General features: G+C 58.1%; 2 protein-coding genes across 2 annotated transcripts; both read left to right on the top strand.

Moving 5' to 3' along the window:
• The first annotated feature begins 4,679 nt into the window (after positions 1-4,679).
• On the top strand, positions 4,680-8,452 carry LOC113916226. The gene has a single exon (XM_027582213.2). The coding sequence runs from the start codon at positions 4,680-4,682 to the stop codon at positions 8,427-8,429; it is 3,750 nt and encodes a 1,249-aa protein (XP_027438014.2). The 3' UTR covers positions 8,430-8,452.
• Positions 8,453-11,796: 3,344 nt separating this feature from the next.
• Positions 11,797-23,882, top strand: CAMKV (CaM kinase like vesicle associated). Its single transcript, XM_027585086.1, has 11 exons — positions 11,797-11,979; positions 19,396-19,504; positions 19,614-19,745; positions 19,922-19,996; positions 20,211-20,349; positions 20,485-20,605; positions 20,766-20,841; positions 20,941-21,077; positions 21,239-21,317; positions 21,552-21,639; positions 21,934-23,882. Exons 2-11 carry the CDS (start codon positions 19,410-19,412, stop codon positions 22,513-22,515), a joined length of 1,524 nt encoding a protein of 507 aa, XP_027440887.1. The 5' UTR covers positions 11,797-11,979; positions 19,396-19,409; the 3' UTR covers positions 22,516-23,882.
• Positions 23,883-25,113: the final 1,231 nt, after the last annotated feature.

Raw genomic sequence — 25,113 nt, 5'->3', positions numbered from 1 at the left:
TCTGGGAACATATCAGGAAAGGCAGGGGACTCAAAGCAGGATCCCAGGATCATCAGTCAGCTGGCAAGCCAGTGCTCACTTCCTCATGTCACAAGCCCCACCTGTGCAGCCTGGACCGTAGAGACTTGGAGGCTCTCAAGAAGTCAGCTCCTCTCCTGGACTCCATGGTAGTACCAGCTTCAGCCAGGCATCAGTCCTGCTGGAGTGTTCCTCCCAGCTTGGGGGGCCACCTCTTCGAAGGGGAAAAAGAATCCTTTGGGCAGCCCCAGTCACCCTTCCCACATGGCCCCTTGCCCACAGGCTCTGACCCAGCAACCTGTTCTTAAAGTTGCCCCCACCCTCCACGGGGCCTGGGGTCTTCAAGGACCCCGGGGGTGGGCAGATCTCAGCTCCTCTCTGCAGATGTGGTTGGAGGTCTCTTCCCAATAGTCGCGGAATGATGTGTGCTTCCAGAAGCACTTCCTTTGTCCCCACCTAGATTGGCTCCCGGCTGGGGGGGGCTGCCGGCCTCAGCCCCAGGGCCGTCAGGGTGCCTGTGCCATTGCCCTCCCTCCGGGCTGGTGCGGCTGGCCATCTTTCACGCAGAGTTACGTAAGCTTGAGTCAATTGGAGCTCAGAGCAGTTCATTGTGGGCTATTTTTAAGCTGTAACACGTCTCAGCAGAGGGGTCACTGCACCGCGGCTTGCAGGGAAGGTTGTTTAAACATCTGTTATTTAAATTTCCTATGCCTTAGAGCTCAAAAGCCACATCCTCCTGGCACTCCTGGATCTGCATTCCACATTCCAGATTAGGAGTAGATTATCACCCCTCATCCCACCAAGGGCTCCCCTGGGGTTGGAGTTCTCTGCACCCTGGCTGTCTTCCTTCGGGGTCAGGCAGGGAGACCAGGCAGGAGGAGGGCCCCGCTGCCTCTCTGGAATGAGTCCACCCTGGCCAGGAAAGGCTTCAGGGAAGCAGGATGTTAGTGCTCCCAGGTCACTTGGATAGCCCCAGGGAGCAGGATGAGGAGGGGGAAACACAGAGCACTGCCGAGCAGTCTGTGGAGCCAGGAGACCAAGGGTGCTTCCTTCCTCCCTGGGGGCCTCCATTTCCCGTTAGTACCCCAAGCAGATTGGGGCACAACATCCTTTGAGGTCTTTTCAGAAGCCTGCCTTTACCTGGGTTGAGCTTCTACCCAGAATGCCCTCCCTTCACAGATCTAAATGCTACCCATCTGCACCCTCAGGGTCTGGGACAGGAGAGCTGGTGTATGAGCCCCTGGACGGTGGGCATAAACCTCTGGGGAAACAGGCCTTGCTTTTCACTCCATTACCAAGTGGTTGCCTCCACTGGGAGCCCTTTACGGCAACTTTTGATCCTAGATTTTTGGAGATATCCAGAGTCTTCCCAGGGCACAGGGAGGGGAAGACGGGTAGACTGGAAGAGTGCAGGGCCAAGGATTTGACAGAGCTGTTTCCTGAGAACACAAAGAAGCCAAAAATACAGGTGCATTGGAGAATCAGGTCTGGGAGACTTGGCTAGTCCTGGAACCTTCCCTTTCCCCTCGATGCCCTTCCTGCCCTCCACCTTCAAGACATCCTAGGTCGGAGGGTTCTAACCTGATGCACAAAGAAGAATGGTTTCTCAGAGTACCCTGACTCCATCTCCTGAAGCCTGACCCTCTCCACAAGGGTCAGGGCCTTTCCCCAAGGCCTAATCAGAGAGGGCCAGGTGAAGTGTGAGAGGAGGTGATGTCAGGACCTGCCCTCACAGAGGAGACTCCTTATGGCCTTGCCCTCACACTGGGCTTCTTCCAGTTCTTCTGGGCATGCCGCCCCCCCCCCATCCGGAGAGCCCTCAGCCTGGGGAATGGGCTCAGCCTCGGGGAGGGGCTCTCCAGTTTGCCATGGCAACATGTTGGCCCTCCTCACTTTCCAGAATCAGAAATAGAATTGGTTGCCCTTCTTCGTGGTGAGAGACTGTTTAAAAACATGTAGGGGGGAGGGGTACAGTGGCAATGTCCCTGCCCAAACCCTGGGGGCTCAGCAGAAGGGGGCCAGCCTGGGAGCCTCTCTGGCTGCCGTGCTACCCCTCCCCTTACCTGGATGAAATGCAGTGGGCTTTGGCTGGGCAAGAATTCTGAGTACAAAGGACTCAGCCTGGTTCAGCAAGGTGTGTAGCTGGCTGCTATTCAGCGATGCCAAGCTCCCAGGAGGGTACTGGCTTAGAGGTGCCAACAGGGAAAATGCCCCTCCCAGTCTTGAGCCACCTGCTAAGCTATTGGGAGGAGGAGAAGGTTTCATGTGGGACACAGCCTAGGTGGGGGCTTGGGGCTGCAGCACTCAGAGGGAGGCATGTTGGCTCCCTTCCAGCAGGGTACATGCCTGCCAGCCCTGGGCATGGGATCCAGCGGTGGTACCTAAATTTCTGAAGTGTGGATCCAGAGCCTGGTGGCCTGGCTTCAGATTCTGGCTCTACTGCTCATTTCGCTGAGATCTCAGTGAGTTCTCTCTCTTCTCTGTGCCTTGATTTCCTCATTTGTTAAATAGGGATGAGAGTGCCAGCTCAACCAATTACTAAGAGGCTGGGTTACGAGCCCTCAGCACTGCCCGGCTCGCAGGAAGAACCCAATCAGCATCAGTCATTGTTCTTATAAGGGGTGTTTGCTTCCCAGGGGGGAAGAGCTTTCTCCTCTCCCAGGACTGCTTTCTCTGGGCCTGCCTTCATGGGCCATACCCTTCAGCTGGGCTCAGGACGCCTCCCTGAGGATACCTCAGGAAGATATCTCAGGTCAGTTGTTCACAAAGCTTCCAGCCCTGGAAAGGAGGATTATGTCCCACTTCTGTAGGAGATGGAGATGGCTGAGTGGTCGGACAGGCAGGGGGCTCTTAGGGCCTCCCTCCCTGCCTCCGCAGCCCTCCCAGGTACAGCCCAGCTCAAGGCCTGCACCTGCGCTAGAGGCTGCCACGAGCATCCCTGTTGAGGGGGAAGAAATCAGTTTGCTCGGGGCCAGAGATTAATGAAGTTGATAGTGTTCAGCAAGTATATGCGTATGCGCATACACAGAGGCAGGCCACAGACCCTTCCGTTCTGCCACCTTCCTGGGCCACAGTGGGGGGTGAGCAGTAGTGTCCGAGACATCTGTCCCCATGCCTAACTGAAGGCAGCATCTGGGGGAGGGGGAGGAGGCCCAGGGGCCTGAATGGGGCTGAGTCAGGCTTTGCCCAGTGCCTGTCAGGAAGATGCAGATGCTGCACAGTGCCAGTCCTGGTCCCTGGTCACATCGTTTCACACCCCACGGCCAACTGTAAGCACTATTTTTAACCTTTGTGAAAACATGGCTTCAGAGGACAAGCCGACAGCTGCATTCTCCACAAACCTGTTTCCTGGGCAGAAAGACTGAGGCCTGAAAGGACACAGTCCTAGGGACCAGAAGGAAGAGGCTCAGAGCTCACAGCTGGGAGGAAGGGAGGAGGGCTGATCCCATCCCAGGTCAGAACCTCCAGACCAGGCCTGTCGTAATGGGTGGGTCCCCAAACTGCTGCCCAGGCCTGTCTTCTATGGCTGTAGGGCACATCTAGGCCTGGGCTGGTGGTCCAGACAGGTCCCACCCCTCCCTGTCCTAGGTTTGCCCATCTAAGAAAGGGAGGGTGGGAGTGTCCACCCAGTCTAATAGCTTACGTTTCCTATGAGCCTACTCTATGTCCAGTCCTGTGTCCAGCTTGCCCTCACTATACGCACAGCTGTGCGCACCGTGCGCCCAGCCCGGCACCAACCATGTCCGCACTCCATAGCCCAGCCCTGTGCTCACCGTGTCCTGACTATGCCCCATCTGGATATAATTGCCACTTGGCTGGCCCTGCGTCCACTGTGGCCTAGCCCTATGCTAAGTGCTCTGCCCCCCTCCTGGCCAAGGTGAAGTTGACACAATGTGACAAGAGCTAGAACATTCTGACTTGAGGATTCTGAGCAAAGGCCCCACCCCCACCCCTGTTGCCCCCATACCCATTTCTGTGGGATACTGGTTCTAGGCTTCAAGGACATGTGGCTCTGGGGAGGGGGCTCTATGAGACACAGGCAGAAGAGAACCATCTGGAGCAGAAAGACTGCCAAGGAGCTGCTGTCCTGGAGCAGGGACCAGGGAACATGGGGGAGAGGAGCCCTGGCCTGAGCTGGGCCCCTCACCCTCTTCTGTGTCCCAGGACTCAGTGGTAAAGGGGCTTTGATCCCCAAAGGGCCTTGTGTCACATACTTGGAACTCATCCCTGGGTCAGGGCTAACATCTCAAGTTGCCACACGAGAGGAGAGGAGAAAGAACCAAGTCTGGCATCTGAGGCCGACCAGGAATGCCGGTCTCCCCTGCCACCTTTCTCCTTTGGCCTTACACGGCCACTCCCAGCCCCTGCCACAAGGGGCACCACCCTCACCCTACTGGTGGCCTGGGTAGAGAGTAGTTAGTCACCTGGCTGGTAAGGGGAGAGGAGGCTGGCCTAGGGTTGGCATACTTCACCAGTGTCCCTGGGCCTTTCTGTCTCCCAAGGTTCCCTGGGCAAGCCCCATTCCTCAGGGGGGTGGGGCCTCTGGTTTCCCACACTCTGTCACCCCCCCCCACACACACACAGGTCACTAGGGGCTGTGATGTGTGGGGTTGCCATGGCAATGAAGAGGGGGCAGGGCCCCTAGGGCATGGAACAGGACTATGGAAGTCACCAAGAAGGTGGGGGGCCCTGATCCACCGGGCCCCCAAGGCCACCCCTCAGCCAGCAGCCAGCAGCCGGGGGGTGGCCTCAGAGGGTCCCAGGGACCATGGATAAACTCGGGATCTGTATACTTCAGGCAGGGGTTGTCATTGTCCACTGAGGCCATCACTGATAGGACCTGTGGCCCTGCCTCCCAGGCCCATACCCCTGAACCCGTTCCCCAGCTACACCAGGATCCTGCTGAAGTTGGCTCCCAGTGTGTCTGCGAGCAGGCCTCCCAAGATGCCCCAAGACTCCCCTCTACTAGCCCGTTTCCAAGTTCCATCGTGGGAACCCCAATGCATCTCAGCGTGGAGAACAGGACCCTGGCCCTACCTGTGTGCACACCACACAGTGACAGCACCAGTGATACAATCCAGCATGGATTCTGCCGCTCCCGGGTTCAGGTGCAGGTTGCAGGGCAGGGCAAGGTTCCAGCTAAAGTCCTGGTAGGCTGGGGCAAAGGGCCCTGCAGCCCTGACCAGGTAGCCTCCTTGGGCAGCAGGAAGAGCCAGTGGCTACCCTATTTCCTTTCAGGGGGCGAGGACTCAGCTGCAGCCCAAGGTCCTCTCCTGGCTCCAGCCCAAGGTCAGGGCCAGGACAAGTGCCCGTGTCTGGCCCAGGCTCCTCCAACTCCCACTCAGGCAGATGCCCCATCTGTGGCTCCAACTCCAAAGCCGGCAGCAGTTGAAACTTATACCTGCAACTCTGACGACTTGACAGACACCGTTCCCACAACCAATGGCCTCTCCCAAGACCTCCTGCTCAGGAAGAGTAGCAACCAACGGCCAGTCCTCTTGGAGTCTTCCAAAGTGGTCTCATCCTGCCAGGACAGAGTGGATTTTGGTTTTCAGAAGGAGCCTCCCACCCCAATGCCTTCTCCAAATGAGTCCTCAGACCATGTCCAGGAGCTCGAGGTTGCCAAAATGCAGGTGTTATCCAAGCTGCCCGAGAACCCAGCGGAGAAGCCGCCGGTCTGTACCTCTGGGCCAGGCAGCCCAAAACCAGGCTCAGGGCCTCTGGGTACCCCCAAGCCCCAGAGGAATAGCCAGGGGAGTTGCAGCTCTCGGCCAGACCAGCAGCCTCTCAACGTTTGCAACAATACCTGCTCCAGTGTGCCACGGTCTGCCTACCAAGTGTCCTGCCACAAGCAGTCACCAGTCCCGTCTCCCAGGGAAGCCAACCAGATCCCCCCCTCCAGTGCCCCTACCTGCCAGCTCCGGGATGCTATGGAAGACGGTGTGCTGGTGTTCGATATGGCCACGGGGAACACCAGGATGGGGCTGTTGTGCCATGACCCCATGGGTCCACGGGCAGTGCTGCTGGGTGTCATGCCCAGCCACCCATCCATCTATGTCCCCGAAAATGTGTTGTCTGCTCCACCGTTAGCCATGCCCATCCTTTCCCCTGACAACAATCACTCCGACTTCTGGTCCACCTCACCCATGCTGTCCAGCCCTGTGCCCTCCAGCCTCTCATCTGGAAGCTACCGAGAGGTGGCCCTGGTTCCCAAGGAGGGCAGGCTCAACTTGGAGTCACAGAACTCCCCAGGTACCGAGACCCACATCAGAGTGTTCTCTAGGCCTGTTCCATTGAGGATGCCCCTTCAATTTGGTGAGAGGAGATTGAGCCATGGCCATGATCCGGGCTGCTCCAAACCTGATGCTGAAAAAAATGAACCTAGTCATACCATCTGGATGCTGGGCACCTCCAGGATGCAAGACACCTCCACAGTCCAGCCCAAGAAACTGCAGTGGGTGAACTCAGAGCAGACCCCAGAGCCTGCCCCACAAGCCCCAACCCAAGAGGGGCCCAAATCCCTGCTTCAGGAGGATATAGGCAACCACAACCAGAAAGAAGTCCTTACTGCTCACCCTGACAGCCTTTGGGCTGAGGGTGCTGGGCAGGCCTCCCTCGGTGGTCGGCCGCTTCTAGCCAAGCAGCATCCCCTTTCTGGACAGCCCCCTCCAACTGGTCAGCCTCCCTCTGCTGAGCAGTGCCCCCTCACCAGGCTGACCCACCTTTCTGCACAGCCACTCCTAGCTGAGCCGTCCCCCTCCACCAGGCAGCTCCCCCTTCCTGGTCAGCTCCCTCTCACTGGAACCCCTCTTGCCAGGCAGCTTTCTCTCACTGGGCAGCCTCCCTTTTCTCAAGAACCCCCCATTTCCAAAGAGCCCATTGTCTCAGGAGGGCCCTCCATCACCAGGGAACCTGGCCAGGCCTCCACCTTGTGCCAGAAAGGGGAGCACTTGACCTTGCCGGCCCATGTGGGGGTACTCCAGGTGCCCCTGGCCCCTGAGAACGTGTGTGTCTACATGAGCAGAGAAAAGGTCGGCGTCGGTGCCACTGATCCGATGTCTACACATCGGCTCTCCTCTGGGCCACCTGGAGGCTCCCCTGGCACCCAGGAGGAGCAGTTTTCCCTGGTCACCTTCTCCACACCTGGCACCGGCGGCAGGGTCTTGCCCGTGGCCTTGGTGGGCACAGAGCCCCAGGGTCCCCGGTTCAAGCTGACACCCGAGGACATTACACACTCATCGGTGGTTGCACACCTTGGCCCGCTCCATAGGGCCTGCTATGAGCTGGTGACCAGCACAGATGCTCTGCCAGTGCAGTCCCCGGTGCTCTGCCACCACTCGCTGGGCCCCTACCAGGACATGGCGGCGGTGGTGATTGACACGGGCACAGGCTTCACCAAATGTGGACTGGCGGGGGAGGACCATGTCCTCAGCGTGGTGCCCTCACGTGTCCAGCTGCTACAGCACACAGCCCAGGATGAGCCCCGGTACACGGTGCCTGAGAACCAGGAGGCCTCCTGTTCGGTGCTGAATCGCGGAGTGGTCTCTGACTGGGATGCCCTGGAGGTGCTGTGGCAGCACCTGTTTTACTGCAGGCTGGGCGTGCGGCCGGAGGAGTTGGCTGTGCTTGTAGCCGACGCACCCGTCTCACCGCGCACCAACCGGGAAAAGGTGGCCGAGATACTCTTCGAGAGTTTCCATGTGCCTGCCATGCAGACGGTGCATCAGGCCCTGCTGGCGCTCTACGCTTATGGGCGCACCACTGGGCTGGTGCTGGGCAGTGGCCATGGCACCTCCTACGTGGCACCCATCCTCAGTGGGGATCTGGCCCCACTTGACACCTACCGGCTGGATGTGGCTGGTGCTGACCTCACTGAATACCTGGCTCAGCTGTTGCTGGCAGGTGGCCACTCGCCGCCCAAGGCAGGGCTGGTCAACCAGATTAAGGAGGCCTGCTGCTATGTGGCCATGAACATGACGGCTGAGATGGCCCGCACCCAGACCCAGGCCCGACTGGACTTCATGCTTCCAGACAAGCAGGTCATCACACTGGGCTCTGAGCGTTTCTGCTGCCCCGAGGCCCTCTTCCAGCCCAGTCTGCTAGGCCTCAACCAGCCTGGCCTCCCGCAATTGGCCCTCTTGAGCATCAGCCGGCTGGAGGCCAAGCAGCAGGAGGAGCTGCTGGCCAATGTGGTGCTGGACGGCGGCAGCACCCTGATGAATGGCTTTCCCGAGCGCCTGAGGCAGGAGCTGGGCCCCCGAGCCACTGTGCTGGGCTCTCCCCACCGGGCTGTCGCTGCTTGGCTTGGAGGCTCCATCATGGCATCCCGGGACTCCTTCCAGAGCCTGTGGCTCAGCCGCCGTGAGTATGAGGAGGAAGGCCCTTGGGCCATCTACAAGTACCATCTGTGAGCACATAAAAGTGCTGGTTCTGCTTACTTCGAGCACTGTGGTCTGTTTTAGACACAGGGTGGTGTGGGAAAGGACAGAGAGAAGCGGGCATGGAGTCAGGGATGGGGGCCCCGGCATTCCCAAGGCACACCCTGCCTCCGCACATGGGAACTCCATGGGGTCTAGCAATCCTATCCTTTCCAGAGAACCTCAGAACCCCTCGGCTGGCATTGGCTCTGGTCTAGCCTGACCTTTTCTGTACCCCAAGGGCAACCACACACAGTGGCTGCTGTGGGTTTTGCCCCGTTGCCCCGGCGACAAGTGCAATTACCCTTGATTGCCAGCTGGTTGCCATGGCAATTTCAAACATAATGTAATAACCCACACAGCCTGGAGTGAGTCATGAAGGGGGGGAACAGCCCCCTCCCCTAGCTCCAGAGGAAAAGACTGCTCGCCCTCCTCCATCCTGGGCCCTCTACGGGGGGCTGAGGAGAGCAACGTGGACAACAGCCTAACAGTTCCAAAGATGGCTGGGGACCTGGAGCATTTGTGGCTCCCAAGGGAGGGCACCTGTCAAAGTTTGGGCTCCTTGGGGGAGCTGGCCTGGTAATGCAGGTGCCCCCTAAAGTCTGAACTTCGGCTAGAGCTCTATGCTTCTGCAGGCCAGTCAGAATATGAGGGTATGGGAGTGCTGGCCTTTGGTGCCCTGGGGCAGGAAGTCAGGGTCATGGTGGGTGGCGGAGAAGTCCTGGGTCCCAGGTGGGTGGTACAACCTACGCTGAGTGATGAGGTCTGGCTGGCTTTGTAGGCTCCGTGGATAGGGAGGCTCCCACTTTATCCTGTGTCTCTGACTGGCTAGCTCTGGTGGGAGCCGGAACTCTCAACCTTGGGCTCCCTTTTCCTCCTCAGCCTTCCAAGCTGGGCTGTCCCCACCCACAGGCTTCCTCAGGAGGTCCTCAGAGAGGCTACTGGACAATGCCAATGCCAACTGCCCCTGCTCTTTTCCCAGGCTCTGCCCTATGCTAAAGGACCTCGGGCCATTCCTCTGGCCAGGGGGGTGGCGAGAAGGCATGGCCCCTGACCTGGTCTAGCTCTGAATAGCAGAGGTAGGAATAAAGTTCCACAGGGGCCTAGTCCATGGCCTAGAAGAGCTGAGAGGATAGCATCCAGCTGCTACTGCTACTTCCTGCCCGGAGGGTGGCCGGAGCTTGAAGCCAAGACACCGAAGCCCTGCCTTGCCCGTGCCTCCCTCCCTGAGTGGGGGGCTGAGGGACAAGCCAGGCCTCAGTCCCAACCCTGGGTTCTCACCTTTAGGTTGTTCTCTCCACCAAGGGCCAAGACCCGGCTATCCCCCCAATGCCTGAGAGCGAAGGGCTGCCCTGGGTGGGGAGGCTGGAAATAGCCAATGATGTAGGGTCATCGCAGCCCCTGCCAGCCCTTAGGCACGGCCCAGCCTCTTCCCCTCATCCCGCTTTCATGCCCCGTTTCAGCCTCCCCAGTCCTGAGGCCTGTGTCAGGCCAGAAGGGGACTGGTGGCTCCAGGGACCAGGGGCTCCAGGGACTGGAAACAGTGTCCACGTGCACGCGCGAGCAAGCACGCCTGGGTGCACACGGAATGCAGACCCACATGCCACTGGGCACCACCGCGCACACTGTGCTATTGCCATCTCCTTCGGCATGAGCGCGCATGCACGCGCTCACACACACACACAGACACACTCACACGTGTAAACACACACCCCACCACGTGCGCTCACCCACAGGCACATGGAGTGTGCACACGACCAAGAAGAGGTGGAGCACTGCCAGCAGCAGGCAGGGCGCTAGCGAACCACCTCTCCCCCCGCCTCTAAATCCCCCATGCCTGCTTCTCCTCGGCCCCGCTTGTCTGTCCCTAGACAGCCATGACCTTCAGGCAAGACGGAAAGTGTATGTCGCATGTGCAGGGTCGACAGGCCACGGCTCAGCGGCACTATACACCTCAGAAAACCAGAGCTTCGGGGACAGTGGGCAGACAGCATGAAGGACTGGGTGCCAGGCCATTCATTCCTTCATTCCGCAGACATGAACTGAGTGTACTGAGATGAAACACAGCCTCTGTCTGCCAGGAACTCCTACGTAGTGGTGGGGTCGGTGCTGTGACTGAGACCACCCAGAGACCAGAGGGCCCAGAGGTGGCATCCGTCTGGCCTGCAAGAGGTGACACAAAGCCAGGGAAGGATGTGAAGGGCCCCTTGACACTCTCATCCGGGGGAAAATATTGAGGGGCCTTATGTGAGTGGTCATGTCTCAGGCCAGCCTTCCTGGCCCTAGCCCCAGCTTCCTCACCGGAGCAATCACTCCTGTCAGCAGCCACGGGGAGCCACTCACTCAAAATCCAAGGGTTTGGAGACAACCCGACCCAGGATGAGGTCAGAAGACTCTCTGGGAGGTTTGGGGCAGGGGTAGAAGCCAGCTCCAGGTACCAAGAAGCCTGTCGGGCCTTCAGACACGGGCCTCAGGATGGTTCTCAGGGCCTGTGAGGGGGGAGGGGCAAGCCCTGGGTCCCTGTGCCTCCCTGACAAAGGACAGAGAAATGGACTTCCTTCAGGGCTTCCTTCAAGGCTTCTTCCTGGCAGTTCTCAGCTTCCTCCCATTAGAGGACAGGCCTGCTGCGGCACCTTGGTGCAATAGTTCTCCTGCATCCCCATATCCCAGCCTGGGCTGCTGATGGTGATGCTGCTAATGAAATGTTTCGGGGTGATTAAGCTCGAAAGAAAGTGGAATCCACACCATGTCATAGGTGACTTTTATAGGCTGGGAAATTCAGCGCCCCGCAGAAAGGGCAGACTGGACCAGCCACCCTGGCTGGGACTTGGGGATGAGAAAGGCTGAACCGGGTGGGGGGGGATAGGAGGTTCTGCCACCGTGGTCTGGAGCCCTCACTGACCACGTGCACACACACACTCACCCATGTGTTTACTATTCCAAGCTAGGGGATGCCAGTCTGTAATGCAGTTTGCCCTAGCGACTGCCCACTTTGTTCTTGTAAGTAGGTTCTGCCCTTTGGGTCAGGTTTTGGGAGCTAGGCAGAGCGCTGGTCCCCTGGGGACTACTACCTGCCAAGAGATTCTTGTGCAGCACCAGGGCTCAGGCTTTCCCCACACCTCCTACTCCCGGCCGGCTCCCTATCAGGGGCATAGGAAGGCCCCTCTGGCCCCTGTTGCCCAGTCAGTCCGAGGGCCTGAGGGAGTCTTTGGGAGCCTGGCCGGCGCCGGGCAGGCCACTGCTCCCCGACTCGCTGCCACCCGTCGTCCGCCCCCCTCCGAGTGGGATTCTGGCCTCAGGCTCTGCCAGGGCCCGGGCGGAGCCGGCTGAGGGAGGCCCCGCCCCCAGCCCGCCCCCGGCCCGGGGTGCGAATCCGGTGCCGGCGAGCGGCGGGAGATGCTGGAGGATTGCGAGCCGAAGCGGCTGCAGCTGGCGCCGCGTCTGCCCCGCGTGCCCGGAGCGGATTCTGCCCGCCGCCCCCGGAGCCCTCGGCGCCCCACTGAACACGCGATCGCTTCCTCCGTGTGACCGACCGGCGCTGCAGGTGCGGGGCGGGCCGCGCGGGGGGGAGGCGCCCCCCGAACGCACGTTGTGGGGGTCTTGGGGGATTGGGTCTCTGACACAAGGTTCGGATCGCTCAGTGAGCGGGGGCTCCTCGAGGGCTTGGGGTCCCAGCGGGGGCACTGCACGCGGATCTGCAGATCCGGGGGTCGGCGTGCGGGGTTGGGCTTAAAGTTCCCCGTCACCTCGGACGGCTTGGGGGTCCCAGGGGAAGGCTCTGAGCCTCAGGCCCAGGCGAATCTCCCCTCCCTGCCCCCTCCCCCCGCCCCCCGTCTCGCTGGGCTCCTAATTGTGAAAACCTTAACCCTCGAACATTCGTGGTGCCCCATAGGGGTAGGGGTCAGGGGCTGAGCCGACCCTCCTGACTCCCAGGGCCGCCTTCAACCCCTCCCAACTGCCCCCGGGTCCCCTTCCTCCCGCTAAGCAGTCACTAATTTCCATGACAACGGAGAGTTCTTTATGGGCGACAACCTGAAGGGGGCTGGGCGGGGCTGCCGCGGGGTGGGGGAGGAGGCTCCAAGCCCCTGGGGCCCAGCAACCCCCTAGCCGAGATCCTGCTTCCTTGCCTTAACGTGGGGGCCAGCGGGGTGTTCGGGGCACCGACTCAACGCTGCGCGGTGGGGGTAGGGGACGCACATGTTTCTGCTGGGAGGTGCGGGGCTTGGTGCTCACACGTGTGCCTCCCGCATGTGTGTTGCTGTGCCAGCGGGGGCGAGTCAGCAGCGCTGGGGAAGGGGGTCAGGGTGGCACCACGGTGGGGAGCAGGGCCCCGGGCTGGGGAAGTGGGGGGGTGGACAATGAACAAATGAATTTCTGCCTTCCCCAGCGTGTAGTGTCTGGCAGAGACCCTAGGCTTTCCCAGCCCCCCACAGCTCTGCCAAACTGCTTTTGTCCGCACCCCCTAGACAGAGCCTGCTCCACCAGGTTTCCTTCTGGGGAGCAGGGCCCTCTATCCTTCACCAAAAGCTTAGCCTGCCTCAGTCCAGCCCCTGTCCTGCTGCCCCACTCTAAGGCCCAGACTTTGAGCCCCCCAGGACCACCTAGGGAGACCTGGTTCTCCCCCTCCCCCACCCTCACCTCCCCAGTTGAGTTTTAGCCACCTGCTGGACCCCAGTTTCCTCAACTGGGAAATTGGTGTCTCTACTCCCCTCGGTGGCAGGCTGGGCCCCAGGGGTGGGGCAGAGTTCTCTCTGCCTTTCTTTCACAGCATTTGGTCCGGACCCCCAGGTGCCAAAAGCTACCTTTCCCATATCTGCTGCTGACCCTCTCCAGCCCGTGGCCTGGCTACCACTCACTGGCAGACGGGCAGTCCTTGCCCTGGGAGAAGGCTGCAGAGTCCATGATCTCCATCTAGGGAAACTGAGGCAGGGGGTTGGTGCTGTGCAGTTGTTTCTGGGTTGTTCAGGGTGCTGTTTCTGGCCCCCCCGACAGGATCCACTGTTGGAAAGGGGGACGGCTGCAGCAGGGAATTAGGCGAAACTGCAAGAGGGGCCCCGAGGGACCCAAGGCCCAGGGAGGACCTCGGATAAGGGGGGGGCGTGGCTGGGGAGTCTAGGCAGGGCCGTGCCAGCTGAGAGGAGGGGCTATAAAGGGAAGCAGCCAGGTCTCTGAGCTTCATTTCCCACCACCACATTTGTGTCTTCCATGTGATGGACCTGCCTTACCTAAGCTGCCTGATGACCAGGAGAGGGGCCATGGAATTGTTCGGAGGGGACTGCACCATGGCTCTTCTCCCAAGCCATGGTTATGCCTCCCACACCAAGTCCAATGCATATCTGAGGGATACAGGAGGGTTCAGTGTCAACGGTCCAGGAACCACGGGCAGCTCCTCCCCAGGTGTTCAGAGCACATGGCTGTGGGGGCCTTGGGGCTCAGCTGGGCACCCATGGGCCCCTTCAGAACCCCCTGCGCTCCTTCCCCTCCTGTGTCATTGTGCCTGTGTCCTTTTTATTGTCACCTCTTTGCTCCCCTTTCATTACAGTTTCTGCCTTTGTCCCTCTCTGTCCCTGCCCCTTTCTCTTTTCTAAAGTCTCTCACTTCCCCCACCTCCCCTTCCTTGATGGCGCCAGGTCACAGAACCCATGGGGAGAGTCGGGCCAGTCTCAGGGAATTCTTGGAGAAGGGGTTTGGCCAACACCTCTCCCATTCCCCTTCCCTTTGTTTCAAAACTTCCATCACCATAGCAATCCTTTACTCTGGGGCCTTCCCCTTCACTTCCCTCCACCCACAGGGAAGCAGGGACCCCAGTGGATTTTCCTTCAGGGGTTCAAAGACTGGGACCCCAGGTACCTGGGAGGGGCCTTGGCTCTTACCTCTGCCATGCCAAGTTCAAGGCTGAACTTTCTGGACACAGCACTGGATTGTATGCCCACCACTGAGACTGGAGAGGCCCCCCTCCCCCCTTATTCCGTCATTAGATGGGAGAGTCAACAGCAGGAACTGCGGACCATGATCATTGGCTAGAGCCTGAGGCCAGCCAGGGCAGCCCCCTACCCATGTCCCACGGCAGTGGGCTAGAAGCTTGGCTCTGCCTCCTGACACCCGACCCTGAGGGTGAAGTCTCCATTTCCCCCCCGTCTTTCCGGTGAGACCTCAGCTATGGGCCAGGCAAGGCTTGGGCCTAGGCACGTCCTTTGCAGCAGGAAACCCAGCCCCAGTCCCTGAGAGAGAAGAGCAGGGAAGGGGAGGGGGTACCTGAAGGCTGGTGTTCACAGCTGCCACTAAATCGGGAGGTGTTGCCCACAGTTGTCGGGAGGTAGCTGGAGGCCTCTTGGGCCCCTCCTGGCCTCCCAAGATTTACTGCAAGCTCTGGAACTCCACATGGGAGAGGACTAGGGCAGCAGGAAACTTGTTTATGGCTATGAAAGGTGGGGCGTGAGCCAGGCTGACCCCGGTAGAGGAGGGGACAGGACTCCGATGCAGGACCCCTGGGCCTCTGGAGCCAGACTTGCTTAAGGCTGCAGTAGGGCCCCTAGGGGACCCTTTATTACCAGGGCACCAACAGGCAGAGGCTCCCTCAGGGTTGCCTGAGGCTCGATTGCCCAAGCCCAGGGGTCAGAACCGAGGAGCAAGCAGTAACTGGGGAGCGCTTGGGCCTCAGGCACCCTTGGAGCCAGCTGGGGGGCAGTGGCAGTGCCAGGCTCCGCACTTCCCCCAAGCTCTCTTTGGACAGCTCCCCCGTGCACACTGTTTCTCTGCAGAAAATGGAAGGAGCCATGTCTCTAGGGAAACGGCCGCTATGGGGCTTCTGTGCCGTCCCATGTCCCGGTATGGACCCATGGCACAGCCCAGGTCCTGCGTCAGTGGGAGGAGGGCTCTTCACTGTTGGGTAGTAGGTCTGGGCTGTCTGGGCCATGGGGGTGAGAAAGCAAACCCCTTTCTGCCTGGCCTTCCACTGTTCTTGAAGCTGTCCCTTGACTGCTCCTCCCAGCTTCAGGGTCCAGGCCCCCTTTGTTGCCAGCAGGTGCCAGGGGCTTGGTGCGTACACCAGCAGTCTCCCAAGCAGCAGCAGTGGGTAGCAGGTGGTGGAGTGGGTGAGGATGGAGGGGACCCCTTTTCTCCTTTCTTCACCCCGGGGCTAGGTTGGGGGTGGAGACAGATGAGTGTTTTAGGCTGGCGAGGAGAAGTAGTACTGGTGGCGATCAGGGCCCCCATGGTAGGGGGGAGAGACAGATCTACCCCTTCCCCAGCCATGAGGTTTTAGGATGTGGATCCAGGCTGATGTGACTGTGAGCAGAGGCCTGGATTTCTGTGGTGGGAGACAGACTGCAAGACCAACCCTGGGCTCTTGTGGGCACAAGTGCACATGCATGGCCGAGGGCAAGATCAGACATGGGCATATACAAAACCTCCCCCCGCCACGCGGCAGAGCTGGGAGCTGGTGGAGTGGGGTGGGGGGAGGTGGAGCTTCTGGCAGGTATCTCAGAGAAGGGCCGTTTTGAGTCTGGAGTGGCAGGATCATTTTAGATGATTTGTTGCACCAACAACCTCTAATGTCAGAAATCACAAGGAAAGAAGAAAGAGATTAAGCCCTTGTCTGGACACCTAGCTCATGTGGAGGCTGCTTCGCAGGGAGGCCAAGGTGGGCAGGGCCCTTGCCAGGGCCCACACTCCCTGCCATCGAATGGACACAGTTGAGCTGGCGAGTCACCTGTTGTTGGATTTTAGGTAGTTGCTGATTTTTTTTTTTTTTACGTTATAAATAACTCTGCCGTGACAAATAGGATACTGATGGGAGGCTTTGGGGGAAGGGCATTTCTGCCACCGGGAACGGTGTAAGCAAAGCAACAGGGCTGGGACATAGGTCCCTCCCAGCTTCCTGGGGGGCCCACAGCCTAAGGGACCACCCTCCCGCCCAGTACGCAGGCCTTGGATTCCAGCCTGGAAAGGAAATTGCGGTGCGGTAGAGCCATTGAGGGACTGATACGGGCCCCCTCCCCCAGATTGTTGGGGCACAGAGATGGGTGGCCGGCAGTGGTGGGCGGCTGTGCCTCTGCTCTTAGCTGCGAGTGTGGGATTCCAGCCACATGCTCTTCTCCGGCAGACGCAGGAGCAGGGCTGTGACCATGGTGGCAAAGACATGCAGTCGGGGACGATGTTCAAAGCTTCTCTTGTTTGCCTCTGCAGTGCCTCACAAGATGGCTTAAGCCCTGGCTTAAATCACGCTGATGAAATGCATTTGCATTCCCTGAGCCCAGACAACCCGGATGAGGGAATGATGGAATTTGTTCCCTAATGCTGAGGGCAGATTTGAGGGAAAACTTCCAGGACTATGACCCCTGGGAAGTGGGTGGCCTCTGCCTAGGAGGAAGCAAACAAAAGCCAGGGCTGGCCACGGGGCTGGTGTGGGTCCTGGCCTTTGACCCTGGCTGGCAGAGTCGCGGTGACCCAAGCTGCCTCCTCTGGGGGTGGCTTCCTCCCTTCTCCACTCCTATAGCTGGGAGTGACTCCAGGTAGGGGAGCGTCTAGGTGGTCAAGGCCAGAGGCCGGGCCTGGTACACAGCGCATGCTCATCCGTGCGGAGAATATGCACAGTCAGCCGAGGCAGAGCTTGCCCCATGGCCCCAGAATCACATTGGCCGGGCATTATGGAGGTCCAGACACTGTCACCAACTCCCCTCCTGAAGTTGACCTCTAGCAAGAGCTGCGAGTGCCCTTTCCTTTGGGTGCTGGAGCCAGACCTCCCAGCACCGCACGAGAGGATTGGGTGAGTGTCATTGCAGACCCACGGGTGCCAGGCCCCAGGTGTCAGAGTGCCTGCGTGTGGTCACCTTTGTGCCTGGAACACCCACCCCTGGCCAGGGACCTATGCCCTAGACCTGACTGCCCAGGCCCCCTGTGGGCCCCGGCCGCGAGGCACTGGCAGGCTTGTCTAACTTTTTCCAGACTATTACCCCGGCATGGCTCCTGGCAAATCCTTCCCCTCTAAGGCCCAGCCCTGATGCCCTTTCTTCCTCAGAGCCTTTTCTCACTTCCACCCAAATGGGGGTCCTCTCTCTGAGGAAACTCCAAGCACTGTGCCTGGATACAACGTTTATTGAATCAATAAAGGTAATTGTAGTAAAAATTCTTTTTTTTAAAAGAGATTTTACTTATATGAGAGAGAGAGGGAGGGAGCATGAGCAAGAGAGAGAGAGAGAGAGAGAGAGAAAACACAAAGCAATGGGAGGCAGAAGGGCAGAGAGGGCGAGGGAGAAGCAGACACCACCCTGAGCAGGGAGCCCTACGTGAGGCTTGATCCCAGGACCCTGGGATCACGACCCAAGCCAAAGGCAGATACTTAAACAACTGAGCCACCCAGGTGCCCCTGTAGTAAAAATTCTAACAGAAAAGTAATAAAAGATATAAATCTGCCCCTCTAACACCTAATTCTTTGCCCCAGAGAGCACTCTGATTTTCTTAGGTGTCTTTCCAGAATTGAGTTCGTGAGTATACATTGGTATATAAGCTTTAAAAAATTTACCCAAATAGCAGCATCCTTGACCCCTCATTCTGTCCCTTGCTTTTCCATTTAACATCTCAGAAACTGTCCGGCCATAGCACATTTTCTACTGTATTCTTTGTAATAACCACCAAGTATTCTTTCATATGGATGGCCATAATTTTTTTTAAAGATTTTATTTATTTTCTTGGAGAGAGAGAGCACGAGCAGGAGGGGCAAAGGGAGACGGAGCGAGAATCCCAAGCCGACTCCTCGCTGAGCAGAGAGCACAACACAGGGACTCGATCCCATGACCCTGAGATCATGACTTGAGCCAAAATCAAAAGTTGGACACTTAAGCAACTGAGCCACCCAAGCGCCCCACGATGGCCATAATTTTTATTAACATTTTAAAATTGTGAAATATAACAAAAATCTAGAAATGTGCCCCCCAACTTGTACGTACATTTTTACAAATTATTATAAAAACAGACACCTGTGAAACCACCACTCAGGTTCAGAAATCAGCCCTCCAGAATCTCCCCGTGTCCTGACTCAATCACATCTACTCTTTCTCTCAGAAGGACTTGTGGTACTTATTTCCTAGCTTTTTTTAAAAAAATAGTTTTATCAGAATGTTTGTATCCATACACAGTACAGGTTAGTTCTGCACTTCTTGAACTCTGTATCAATAGGATCATGCTCTATGTACTCTTTTGTGTCTTTTTCACTCAGCACTATGTTGGTGAAATTCACCATGTGAGTGTGATCGGGTATAGCTGCAGCTCCTTCATTTCCATTGCTGTGTAATATTCCATTGTGTGACTGTGCCATATTACGTCCTGCTGCTGGTGGCTATGTGGGCTGTTTCCAGTTTGGGGCAATTACGAATGTTGCCACTATGAGCCTTCCTGTATGAGTGGCCTGCTGCATAAATGTATGTATTTCTGTAGGGCATATATTTAGCAGTGCAAATGCTGGTTCATGGGGCATGTTCAACTTTAGCAGTTTTACCAAACTGTTTTCCAGAGGAGAGACTTAGCCTCCACTAGCAGTGCTCATGTTCTCCACATCTTTGCCAACACTTGGTATCTTCAGACTTTCAGAGATGGCCATCCGCTGGGTGGGTGGTTATAGCCCCCTTCACCTGTGTAATAGCTGAAATATAAAGAAATCATTTGGTAAATCTTTTGTTGTTGTTGTTGAATGTATACAACACAAAATGATTCCTTGCTATGTCAGTTTAATATGTTTCTCGTAAGTGGGGGCTGTTGTAGTTCAGGCAGCCGAGCCAAGTGGCATGAGCCACGACCAGAAAAGCAGGGGTGGGAGCCTGACCAGCCTCTAGCCCTTTCTGATGCAGTCTCTGGCCCTTGCATGGCCTGAGCCAGGCTGGGGTCTCCCAGAGGCATCCTCTGCATTGCGGGGAGAAGCCTCCACATTGTGGTACAGCTGAGCCAGACTCCATCCTGCCTGCAGCTCAGATCCTGGCAATGCCGTTTGGGTGTGTGACTCTGGGTGATAAGAAGAACTATAACCAGCCGTCGGAGGTGACTGACAGATATGATTTGGGACAGGTCATCAAGACGTGAGTGCTGGGTCTGGTGGTCAAGGGTGGGTGGGCAAGGGCTGGTGAAAGGGGAGCAGAGGGCAGCCCACACTGGGCCAGGGCTGAGTGGGGTGCTTGCCGGCTGCAGTGAGGAGTTCTGTGAGATCTTCCGGGCCAAGGACAAGACGACGGGCAAGCTGCACACCTGCAAGAAGTTCCAGAAGCGGGATGGCCGCAAGGTGCGGAAGGCGGCCAAGAACGAGATAGGCATCCTCAAGATGTGAGTGTGAGGCCTAGGGGTAGGGTGGCTTACGAGGTAGCAGAGAAGGGTTTCAAGGGCAGGGGGCCTCAAGCAGTACCAGCCTCTGGCCAGTTTGCTGTGGTCCACAGTGGCAACCAGAGCCTCTCTTAGGGGTTTACCCAGCCCTAACTATTGGCCCTTCTCCGTGCCACCAGGGTGAAGCATCCCAACATCCTGCAACTGGTGGATGTGTTTGTGACCCGCAAGGAGTACTTCATCTTCCTGGAGCTGTGAGTGTGGGCCTGGGGTCCCAGGATTCCTCAGTCCCCAGGGCCTTTACCTGCTCTGCCCTCTGCAACCAGGGAAGGCCCCCTTTCTGGACCCTGGGGGTCCTGGGTCCCTGTGCCTTGCCCAGCCAGCTCCCTGATGTAGGCAGCCTCCCCAAGTACTCCTGCCCCACCCCCGATCCTGCCCACGCCGGGCTCAGGGGCTGGTGTCCCTCAGGGCCACGGGGAGGGAGGTGTTTGACTGGATCCTGGACCAGGGCTACTACTCGGAGCGAGACACGAGCAATGTGGTGCGGCAGGTCCTGGAGGCCGTGGCCTACCTGCACTCACTCAAGATCGTGCACAGGAACCTCAAGGTGAGGCCAGGAACCAGGTCTGACGGCAGCCAGCCTGGGGCTGAGGTGGGCAGCACCTTGGGGTCTTAGTCTAGCCTCTGGGGTCCTCATGGAGTCTTCCTCTGCTCACCCACATGTCATTCCTGCGCGGAGCAGCTGGAGAACCTGGTTTACTACAATCGGCTGAAGAACTCAAAGATCGTCATCAGTGACTTCCACTTGGCTAAGCTAGAGAATGGCCTCATCAAGGAGCCCTGTGGGACTCCCGAGTACCTGGGCAAGCAGGGGGTGGGGCAGGGGCAGGGTGGGAGACAACATTTAAGGAGTGGCTCTGGGTAGGGGTGGGGGAAGGAAGTGTCTAGCCCAGGAAGTGGTGTGAGTGGTACCAGGCCTGGCCAGGCCTGATACTGACCAGCAGATGGACGCTGTGTTTGCAGCCCCAGAGGTGGTAGGGCGGCAGCGGTATGGACGCCCTGTGGACTGCTGGGCCATTGGAGTCATCATGTACATCCTGTGAGTAGATGGGCAGGCAAACAGGCTTGCAGCCAGGCCAGGTGGGGTCCTGTGTCCATGGCTTTCCTGGGTGACCCTGCCCTTTGGCCCCCCATGCAGGCTTTCAGGGAACCCGCCCTTCTATGAGGAGGTAGAGGAAGATGACTATGAGAACCATGACAAGAACCTCTTCCGCAAGATCCTGGCTGGCGACTATGAGTTTGACTCTCCATATTGGGATGATATTTCACAGGCGGGTGAGGAGGTGCCCAGCATGTGGGTAAAGGGAAGGGTTGGTGTGGGGGACCTGCTCTCAGCCTTCTCTGCTGGACTCTGCTCCTACCTCCCAGCCCATTCATCACCCGTAGACAGTGAGATGAGGTGCCCATGCCTAGCCTCTCCCTGGCTTTGTCCCCAGCCAAAGACCTGGTAACAAGGCTGATGGAGGTGGAGCAAGACCAGCGCATCACCGCAGAAGAGGCCATCTCCCATGAGTGGTGAGCAGGGCCCATGGAGGACAGAAGGAGAGGCCAGGTTTCCCTTGGCCTAGTCCTCCTCACATCTAGTAGCCCCCATCCTTGAGGCTTTGAGTAGGGGCTGGGGGTGCCCAGAGCTCAGGCCCAGCCCAGAGGGCCTGCCTGGTAACCTCTGGATCTTAGGAGAAGAGGGCTGGGCAGTCTCCATGAAGGCCTGTACCCCCTCAGATCCAGATGCACTTGCACCCTTTCTAGGATTTCTGGCAATGCTGCTTCTGATAAGAACATCAAGGATGGTGTCTGTGCCCAGATTGAAAAGAACTTTGCCAGGGCCAAGTGGAAGGTAAGGCTCGGATGACTCCCTTTCTTGGACTGATCCCAAGAGCTCCTTCTGGCACACACAGTCTCTTGCCTGTATCACACCCCTGCAGCCACAGAAAGGCGTTTCTTCAGCCATCAGGTGTGGCTGTAGCCACTGTCACTGCCTTATGTGGGTGTGTGAGCAGCTGGGTCCCTGACCTCCCCTGGGGTGGTCAGAGGCTTTGGCTCAGAATGGTCTGGCTTTTGCTCTTGCCAAGGAACGGATCTGGCTTCTGTAAGCCTCACTCTGGGCCTCTCTCCGCTGCCCTCCTTTCAGAAGGCTGTCCGAGTGACCACCCTCATGAAACGGCTCCGGGCCCCGGAGCAGTCCAGCACAGCGACAGCCCAGTCTGCCCCAGCCACAGACACTGTCACCGCTGGGGCTGTAGGCGGGGCTGCAGCTGCAAGTGGGGCTGCCCCAGCCCTTGGGGGCAGTGCCACCTCAGCCACAGCGGGTGCTGTTGCTCTTGCCACAAAGAGCGATAATGTAGCCCCCGTAGACCGTAGTGCCACCCCAGCCACCGATGGCAGTACCACCCCAGCCACCGATGGCAGTGTCACCCCAGCCACCGACGGGAGCATCACCCCAGCCACCGATGGGAGCATCACCCCAGCCACCGATAGGAGTGTTACTCCAGCCACTGATGGGAGAGCCACACCAGCCATGGAAGAGAGCACCATGTCCACCACTCAAAGCAGTGTCACACCAGCCACCAAGGCAGCTGCCACCCCTGAGCCGGCTTTGGCCCAGCCGGACAGCACAGCCCCCGGGGGCACAACAGGCCAGGCCCCACCCTCTAGTAAAGGGGAAGAGGCTGCTGGCTATGCCCAGGAGTCTCGGAGGGAGGAGACCAGCTGAGTGAGCAGGCTGGTGTGGGGCAGGGGGCGGGCAGGAGGGTGGGAGAGTGGATGAGGGGCTTCTCACTGTACATAAGAGTCACTGGCATGATGCCCTTGCTCCCTCCTGCCCCTGCCTCCCAGTGTGGGGCATGTTTGGGGGCCACGGGAGAGCAGTCTCATCTCCTGTGTGTATGTGCGTGAGTGGTGGGCAGGCCAGAGGCAGGACCGGCCCCAGCCCCTGCATGGATTCCTTGTGGCTTTTCTGTCTTTCGCTAGCTTCACCAGTTTCTGTTCCTTGCGGGATGCTGCTCTAGGGATACTCAGGAGGTCCCTGCTCCCTTTCCCCTTCCCTTTTTGCCTCACAATTTCCCCAGGCAGGCCCTGCAGGTCCCATCCTCTCCCAGGCCCTAAACTTGGGTGGCCTTGCCCTGAGAGCTGGTCCTCCAGCGAGGCCCTGTCAGCGGTCTTAGGCTCCTGCACATGAAGGTATGTGCCTGTGGTATGTGGGCTGCTCTAAGAATGGACACAGGCTGGTATAGAGAATGTACAAATCTAGGGCAGTATGCTTTAAGACAAGACTGGTCGCATGGTTGGGGGCACTGCTTGGTAGCTTTGGGGGTCCTCAGAAGTGAAAGAGAATGAGTAGGGGGGTAGAAACGTCCACCTTTGTTCCTGGAAAGTTCCCACCAATAATATCCTTGTGCTATTTCCTGCCCTCCTGGGTTCTGCAGTGGGTTGCCCTCTGCCCTGAGCTTCATGAGCCTGTAAGGGGAAGGAGGGAACAGTTGGGATGTGGCAATGAAAACTGGGAAGGCAGAGTGCAGGCCCAGTACCTAGTGCACCAGCTTAGCTGGGTCCTTACCCTGAGCCAGACAGGGAAGGCTGATAGCCCTTGGCTCCTCTCTGATGGTGTTCCTCAGGCTCAGGCTACAGTCCTCTCCATCCCAGGGGGCCTGCCACATGGCAGTGTCCCATAATCTGATTTGAGGTTTGTCCTTCACAGGGGCAGATTTCTGCTCTCCTAATTGAAAAATAAAATAGAGAGGAACCCCCACCCCCACCCCTCTATGTCTGTGACCCATTTCCCCTTCTGTCAGGGCTTAGAGAGAGGCCCAGGTGCCTCTGAGCTATGCTGAGTTGCTTTTACTGGGATGAGGAAGTGGAATAAGGCTCCCCAGTTTCCTGATGGAGGCTCCTGGCAGGTGCCCTTTGTCAGACCCCACCACAGCTTGGGCAGGCAGCCACACTGGTCCGGGCCTTTGCTCGGCACTCCAGTGGCAGTCCTGCCCTTCTCCCTGCATGCCTGTGGGTCTGCTCTGGTGTATGAAGGTCGGTAGGCTAACTGTGTGCCTGCTGAACCTGGCAAATAAATGTCACCCTGCCAAAGCCTCTGGCCATCCTCTTGCCTTTGCTTCCTCTGTCTTACTGGGGAGGGGCCCCTGGAAGGCAGTGGGGAGGGAAGAGGCTGGGAGTAGGTTCACATGTCTGTGCTCAGTGCCATGAGGATTGCTTGGGCTGGGTACAGATCATTCTTTACCACTGTGTGTTCCTTGATTGTGGCGGGTCCTCTGGACTCTAGAAATCCATGTGGGTGGTGGGTCCTGTCCTGGGCTTGTGCCAAGGAAAACCCCCTGGACTGCTGTTCTGACAAGTCCTGTTGAACAAGGAGCCCTTGTCTTGACTTAGGCATATAACTGAAACTCACCACAGACCAGCCACCATAGGGAGAGACCTTGCCCATGGACAAAGTGGGCTTCCCTGGGTTGGGGAGAGGGTGCAGGGTGGGCATTGCACAAAGGTTCTATGCTGCCCTTTGTGTTGATTCCTCCTCCCTGTGGACAATGCCTGTGCTTTCCACACAGGCCCAAAGAACTTCACTCTGGGTCTACTTCAGGTGGAACAAATCAGCGTTAGATCATGGGACTCTACATAAGCTTTCTTCTGGGGAGAGGGTAGTAACACTGCTAAAAATAGTTAAGCATGAAAATTCCTAGGAAGACTTGTTCCAGTCCTGACTGGCCCAGATGAATTCACCAGGGATGCTGCTCTTTCTCGGGGAGAACCCCAAAGATAACTTCTCTGATGTAGGAATCAATAAAAGGCTTTGTTAGTCACTGGTCTATGAAGCATCTGGGCCTCCAAAATTCTAACCCCACTATACAGTCCAGAGGCATGCTGATCCTCCTGGGAGCTAAGAGCTAAAGTCAGGGTACTGGCCTTGCTGCCTCCAAACTTAGGGATCATCATCATGCCTTGCTTGGATAAAGCCAGAGTAAGCTTGGGGTGTCCTGAGGGATTAGGACCTGTGTCCATCTTTCTAGGACCACTCAGAGCCGAAGGCTGAGAGGGTGGGTCATTCTTTTAGTCTGTGGGAACTACGGGCGTACGGTTGAGCACTGCCCAGAGCCCAGGGGGCCACTCTCCATCGGGACCATCGTCCCATTCCCCTGTGGCTTCGGTCTTCTCGACTCTCGAAGTGCAGAGAAGGCTGCCCTGACAGAACAGGGCTGAGGAGCCAATGCCCGGCGCGCCTCGCACCAGATCTGGCGTCGGACCATAATGTCTTGTCTTGCCCCAGAAAGGGGCCCGCCGGCGGCATAGCTGCTGCGAGTACCTG

Source organism: Zalophus californianus, chromosome 1 (genome assembly GCF_009762305.2).
Source record: "Zalophus californianus isolate mZalCal1 chromosome 1, mZalCal1.pri.v2, whole genome shotgun sequence".
Taxonomy (NCBI): Eukaryota; Metazoa; Chordata; class Mammalia; order Carnivora; family Otariidae; genus Zalophus; species Zalophus californianus.
Note: the sequence above shows the minus strand (reverse complement) of the source record. Positions and strands in the feature narration are given on the sequence as shown.